At 34.4% G+C, this 7,673-nt stretch overlaps 1 protein-coding gene across 2 annotated transcripts; it reads right to left on the bottom strand.

The window, feature by feature from the left end:
* Positions 1-2,761: 2,761 nt before the first annotated feature.
* LOC133811451 (uncharacterized) lies at positions 2,762-6,608 on the bottom strand. Of its 2 annotated transcripts, XM_062246173.1 has the most exons (3): positions 6,185-6,598; positions 4,087-4,115; positions 2,762-3,092 (listed from the first exon to the last, which is right to left on the bottom strand). In XM_062246173.1, exons 1-3 carry the CDS (start codon positions 6,290-6,292, stop codon positions 2,900-2,902), a joined length of 330 nt encoding a protein of 109 aa, XP_062102157.1. In that variant the 5' UTR covers positions 6,293-6,598; the 3' UTR covers positions 2,762-2,899. The 2 variants fall into 2 exon arrangements, 1 of the variants encoding a protein (XP_062102157.1); XR_009883038.1 differs by lacking the exons at positions 2,762-3,092; positions 4,087-4,115 and adding an exon at positions 5,794-6,021 and having other exon boundaries at positions 6,185-6,608.
* Between the last annotated feature and the right edge of the window lie 1,065 nt (positions 6,609-7,673).

Genomic DNA, 7,673 nt, shown 5'->3' with positions numbered 1-7,673 from the left:
GGGATTAAAACGATTGCCTTCGGGCTCAGCTCGAGGTTTTTCCTCCTTGAGGTGACAATATTTTTTTTCTTTATTTGAATATACATTTAACTTTTGATATATTTTTCTTTCCTTTATTATTTTCTCATGTTTATGAATCCTTAGACTCTTGTACATTCGAAATCTTAGGGATCAAATTTTAGATAGAGATAGATTTTATCAATTTTGGTAATATTTAAGATTTTGCTCACTTATTTGCATCATACCTATTAAGAATCAGGTCTCGGACTTGGTTATATCCATGGTTTTTAATAACTTAATAGCATTATACCTGTTTGGACTCAGGCATCAGACCTGGTTATATCTAGGGTTTTCAATAAACTTTTTTTTAGGCTTAGTTCGTGCTAGGTTTATTGAAAACTCAAGCTTTAAAAAGCCGTTGAATAATAAATTTCTCCAAGCTTCTAAGCTTCGGACCTGGTTATATCCAGGGTTTCAAATGATTTTTCAAACTTAGTTCGTGCTCGGTTTATTGAAAACTCGAGCTTTAAAAAGTCGTTGAATAATCAATTTCTCCAAGCTTCTAAGTTTTTAATCTTATCTGATAGCTTAATTTTCTCAAAAACTCACCTCGGTTATGTGCCCCCCAAGTAACCAGAAAGTATGAACTTTTCTGGTTGCTTTTACAATGTGAGAGCATGAGCTTGTAATAATAAAACTAAGAAGTGGTTATTCAATAATATATGTCATTTATTTGAAATGGATTTTATAAATAAGCCTTCCTTGGTAGGGGATACTTATTCTTGATAGTCAACTTGTTCAACTCCCTGTAGTCTATACACATTCTCAGAGTCCCGTCCTTCTTATTCACAAAAAAAAACTGGAGCACCCCATGGAGAGAACCTAGGCCTGATAAACCCCAAATCTAGAAGCTCTTGTAACTGTATCTTCAGTTCCGCCGATGTCATTCTATATGGTGCCCTAGACACTGACTCTGTCCCTGGAGCCAACTCGATAACAAACTGAATCTCCCTATGCGGCGGCAACCCTGGCAAATCTTCAGGGAATACATCCAAGAACTCACAAACCAATCTAGTCTTTTTTGGCCATGCTGGCAAAACCCTAGTGGCATCCACCACACTAGCCAGAAAGCCCATACCTCCTCCCTGTAATAAATCTCTGGCTCTCAGTGTTGATATCATCGGTATGTGGGGTACATATACCGCTCCCACAAAGACAAAGGGATCCTTGCCCTCCAGCTCAAAGGTCACCATCTTCTTCCTACAGTCAATAGTAGCTCTGTATCTAACCAACCAATCCATCTCCAAAATCATGTCAAAGTCCTCCATATCTAGCTCAATCAAATCTACTGAAAGTTTTCTACCATCAACTATCACTGGCAGTGCTCTAATCCACCTCCTAGAAACTATCAGTTCCCTAGTAGGCAATATAGTCCCAAATCCAGCAGTATGATACTCACTAGGTCTACACAATCTATCAATCACCTTACTAGAAACAAATGAATGTGTAGCACCAAAGTAAATCAATAAAGTAAAAGGAGAGCCAGCGCTAGAAAGCTGACCTGTCACTATCGAAGGACTAGCCTCGACCTCTGCCTGCGTCAGGGTGAACACTCGAGCTGGAGTCAAGCTGTCCACCTTCCCCGCTTCCCCTTTCTTCATTATTGGACAGTCTTTCTTGAGGTGTCCTACCACCCCGCACACATAACAGGCCTTAGCTTAACATTCGCCCGGATGGCGTCTTCTGCACCTCGTGCACTCAGGATAGCTTCTCCATGAATCATCGCCTCCCTAACGGCCACCCTGAGTACCTCGACCTCTTCTATTAGGACCAGGAGCGGTCAAAGCATCAGGGATCTTCCTCTTTAGATCACTAGGGCCTCTGCCCCTACCAGACCCGGAGTATAGAGGCACCGCCCTGCGACCCTCCCACCTTACTGCACTCTCCACTGCAAGAAAAAAAATGCTTTTAATAAGACCAAAAATGTGTTATCAAAACATACCATAACACTTTTTGACGTGTTAAGACCGACTATGTTATCGTAGGTCAGGGTACTTTACATAACACTTTATCATTATTATACAGATGTGTTATTATACTGTCAACGATAACACACTTTCTGTGTTATTTTAATAAATAAATAAGTGTTTAATTATATTATTTATAGTTGATTATATAACACATTTCAATACTTATAAATTTATGTTATACTACACTTTAGTATAGCACATTTTTTGTGTTATACTACACTTTAGTATAACACATTTTTTGTGTTATATAATGAAGTTTGCATAACAAAATTCTTTACTTATAAAAAGTGTTATTGTAATAGATATTATAACACATTTTTCGTACTATTTTAATATTTAGATAAGTTTAAATTCTCATTATATATTCATTTATATAACACTAATTTATTCTATTATATTTTTATTTTTTATTTATATAATTAAAATTAGCTTTCTAATATATACTAGCATCATCAAATGAACTTGATTTTCAAATAACAAAAAGTAAAAACATTCAACATTGCATTAACAATCCACAAATTAGTTTAAAATATTCAACACTATCATCAACAACAAAATGTTGTTTAAGTATTCAAGTAGTCTTAAATATTCAACATATTGAAAAGTTACTACTTTCAGCATAAAATATTCTACAGCTGCCCAACACAAAGCCTTCAAAATTAAGCATAATTTTCTATTTTGCTTGTCACATCTGCAAAATAAACAAAGAAATATTTTATTGTTATTATCTAGCATCACAAATTACTTCAAGAAAAATGCTATGGAAATTATTTCCAAGAGAGGACACCACATACAAAATAATAAATTCACAACTACACCAAAGCAAACAAAGAAACCAAACACTAAATTATAAGACATTGATTCTTTTTTTAGTATGAAAATGTATCTCTTGGAATAACTTTTTTAGAAGGCCATGCAACTGTTGAACCAACTGCTTCTTGTATTGTAAGCATCGCATTATTAGGACGAAATAAGTAAGATTCTAGTACAATATCAGCATCAACCCATACTCGCATAAAGTCTAGTCCAAGAGGCTTTCCATGTACAGTTAACTTTGGATCACTAGAAAAAATCAAAATAACAAATTAGTAAAAATAAAAAATAGAGAGACAATGCTACAAAAAATACTAACTAAAAGGTTATCTTAATCTATATATAGGTCGTTAGTTTTATGACAAAAGGGCTAAATGAATAGCAAAAGCAAAATAACTCAACAACTAAACACAATTCACTTACAATTAATTAAGCTACTCAACATATTCAGTTAGTATGGTAGACTAATACCGATTATACCTCCTATTACTAGTATATAGCTAGCAAAAGCAATTAAATAGCCATGTCAATGTTTCCAAGGGAAACAGAAAATCCACAACTTAAAATACAACAAAAATCTCAATCTCATAAGAAAAATCATTCACTGCCCAAAAAAGAAAGAGGCAGAGATTAGCTAACCTATATATTTCAAAGCATCTATTCAACTTTAACCTAGTCAGAAGGAAAAAATACGTTGCAATTATCAAAAGTAGTTATACACCAAAAAACAATAATTAGCAAAAGCATCATTGGATCACCAATAATAAGCAATTTATGTTAAAAAAATTTGGAACAGTAGCAATTACTAAATGAATACGAAACATTTATCATATAATTATATTTATATATATATATGAGAAAAATTTAAAAGGAGCACCATAAAAAACAAATTTGAAATCCATTGTAAGACAAAAGATGATCCTTAGGAAATCAATTCAGAAAAAGTATAAAAACATAGAACAGAGCACCCATAGAAATTAGCATGAATAGATTCAACAACTTCCACTATAGTGTGGAGGAATACATTCATAGTGATGAAAGCAATGATGATTAATATCCAATTGCTCCAAATGTTCAAAAAAAGAAAATTTAATAACCTCATTATACTATATTGCAGAATGTAGCTCTAAAATTGTAGAATATAGTTATGAGATTGTTGATAATGGTCTAGTAAAGAAGGTGAGAATCACAATGGTCTAAACTATATCAACGTTCTATCATAGAGAAAGATACATGTACATACTTGATTTCAGCTGCTCCACAGATTACCACCTAATTAAGAAAAAACATATATGAGTTATAATTTTAAAAAAATATATATAAATTCAGTGTATAAAGTTCCTTGTAACTTTCAAACAGATGAAGTATATATAGTTATACAATTACAATGAAAACTATTGAAGAGAATGACCTTTCTTCAATGTATCTTCCATTATTTAATATGGTTTCACTTATTATATATATTATACCACGAATATGGACTTGGCATCTATTAGAGTATGGGTAATACTTTCCAAATTTTGGTGGCCCAAGTCTTACAAAGACATCCACATTAAAAGTATAAAACAAGTTTGGCATTGACAGCCAAACTCACAACTTTGCCCACTTTTTATGCTATTTTTTACCCAAAACAATAAAAGAAAGGTAAGTATATAAGGGATCAAAAATAAAATAATATATGCATATACATACATATATAGATATATGAAATAACTAAAAGAAATACAACATCACTCAAATATTTCACATAAGAAATCTACGAGTAAGAAAAGAAAATTGTACATTTCAATTACAATATCATGTGAGTTCCCAAGGACAATGCCTCACTAGAGCCCAACCAACTAATTTGTTCTATAGTCTTGACCATTAACTTAATTAATGCAATAGATATCTTACATATCCAAGTGGAATAAACAGATCACCACAAGTTGATAAGGGCATACATACACAATAGCCATGAATAAATATAATTATGCAATTATCAAAATGTTCAACCTCAGTAGCAGCTCTTTAGAGCCTACAATCCAAATACAATTTAATCATGAATTGGCCTTAATCATCTCAAGACGAAAGGGGGAGAAAATAGAAGCCTCACAGTGACACTCAAATATAAATGCTTACTTGAAACACAAGCAAAATCTTATGTTTTCTTACACTCATTTCAAAAGAAATCAAGTGTCTTTCTAAGAAATGCATACCTGAAATTATTGCTGCCTACAACTACAACTACCACATGAGGTCTGTTTTTGAAGAATTTCCAGGAACAACCTTCCCAAATTTGTTTCTTATCAACTTTTGTGTCCCTTTCCCACCTAAAAAAAATATAGTGTCCCTTCCAACAGTTCAATTTGCTTGTAAAGTGAACACTATGGAATCTACACCATGAGTATATATAGAATTTTAAATCTTACTCATGTATATACATAATAAAAACGACAAGAAAATAAATACACTACATAGAAGATCAAAATTTTAAAAAACTTAGAAAGTACCTACTCTATAATAAATACACAATCTAAGCTCAAACCAAATTGCAAATAAGTAACATTATAATTAGAGTTAAGGTATACCTCAAGAGCTGCAAAGGAAGATGCTTGGGGTAAAAATATAGTTTTTGTTTTTTTGCTCAAGTGACCACATCAAACACAGGGGGTCACAATTTCTATTTCAGCAACACAGAAGCATACAACTTAGACAATACACTACTTGCTTTACATACATTAACTTTCAAAAAGCAAGAGAAAGCATAAAAGCAAATGAAGCCTAATCAAGCTAACCTACTACGAAGCACATGCTTGGGTCCAAACAAATGCAGAACAATATTAGCAAAAACTTATAAGCAGAGGAAACTAATCACATCTTAGTACCAGAAACAAAATAAGAAAGAAAATAATAGAAAATAATTTAAACAGCATATCTAGACACTCTGGAAAATACAACTAGAAGAGTACCCATACAAGTCAAATGAAAACCTTTTCCACAAAGACAAAGAATAATAAGAAATTTCCAAAAACAATTAATAGAACAATATATGATATTTGCGTACCTTTTTTAAGGAATAATGATGTTGTGTTTAGGACCAAACCCCTTTGTCAAAGCTCCAGTTAAGAAGGAGATAGCAAAGCTCCTAGAACTATACCTATTATTAATGTGAGCCCTAAGACACAGAGCAGAACACCTAACCAAGAGTGAAATCAACAAGAGAGAAAGATAAGAAGAAGTACCACTCCGTGAAATGCAAAGTAGAAATTAACTCTTCCTAAAATGTTGATATATGAATCATTAATAAAAAACACACTTTCCAAAATGCAAAATAATGAAATCAATGAGAGATTACATACCCATGAAAATGTTTCCAAAGAAGAAAATATGGCTACTGGATTTGAGAGAGATGACCACAAGTCTGTGTGTGAGAGCTTGGTTACCGGAGTTGAGAGAAGCAATATCATGTATGTGCAAGAGAGTGAAAATAGTTCTTTTTTTTCAATGGAGAGGAGTAGAGAAAATGCTTTTACTTTTTACAATTTAGCAGGCTTTCAAAAAGTAAGTACCACCTTTTTTTTTGTTTCACTCTAATATAATACTCTTTCTATAATTTCATTTTTAGTTTTATTTTAGCGCTTCTTCAACCTTACATATTATAATACTTTTTCAATTAGCTTATAATCAAGTATTATGGAAAGGGGTGCTTGGTGTAGTGCTCCCTCCAGATCTTATTCTCCGCTTCCTTAGCGGTAAGAGCCTTCTCCACAGCCTGGGCATAAGTTGTCCCCCCAGGAATTGTTGTGATCCTCACATCTCGAGCTATCATAGCATTAAGCCCTCTGATAAATCTATCTTGCCTAGATGAATCAGTAGGCACAAGATCTAGTGCTAGCTTTGCAAGTCTATCAAACTTCAGGACATATTCTGTGACTGTCATGCTGCCCTGAACCAACCCCACAAATTCATTAACCTTTGTTGCCCTGATGGCAACATTGTAATACTTCTGACTGAACAAGTCCTTGAATCCATCCCAACTCAAAGTAGTGATGTTTCTAGTCTGTGAGGCCACTTCCCACCAGATGCGGGCATCCTCTCGCATCATATATGTGGCACAAGCCACTCTGTCATGTCCTTCTACCCTCATGAAATCCAGGATAGTAGTAATCATAGTCATCCATTATACGGCCTTCAGTGGATCAGGTCCTCCCTCAAAAGTTGGGGGCTGCTGCTTCCGGAACCGCTCATACAAAGGCTCCCACCTATTCCCCACTTCCACTGGCTGAATATCTGGTGCCATTGCAGGTGGCATAATAGGTGCAACACTCCCTGATGGAACTTGCTGCCTCAGAAGATGGATCTGTTCATCTTGGCTCTAAAGCCGAGCTTGCATGTCTGCCATAAGTTGCTGCTAGTTCTCAGGGACTGGCGAACAGGTCTGTCCCTGGTCATCATCCCTCAGCTCAGACCTACTAGCGATAAGTCGCACAGATTGTCTTGGACGCATAGCTATCTAAGTTAATCTGTAATCAACGACTCGACGGTCAGACTACGATGACAGGGTAATAATCCTTCTATAATCCTCCATTGGAACCCAAACATTCACAAACAATCAAGATATAACAGTTTATCCAAGTATTCATCCACATATTCATTTACTTGCATAGCAATGCTAATAAGCATGCCTTAATATCATCACACAACAATCAAGGGCCAAGCCCTATCAGTATCTCATGCTTCCTATTAATCATACAGATATCAGCATTCATATCCAATTCTAATTATTTAAGCATATAAACATGTATACACAATTACCAAACCCTGAGTCGAGCTTGTCTTTAGCGGTGA

This window comes from Humulus lupulus, chromosome 1, assembly GCF_963169125.1.
Source record: "Humulus lupulus chromosome 1, drHumLupu1.1, whole genome shotgun sequence".
NCBI lineage: Eukaryota > Viridiplantae > Streptophyta > Magnoliopsida > Rosales > Cannabaceae > Humulus > Humulus lupulus.
The sequence above is the reverse complement of the archived record's forward strand: the minus strand, read 5'-3'. Positions and strand labels throughout refer to the sequence as shown.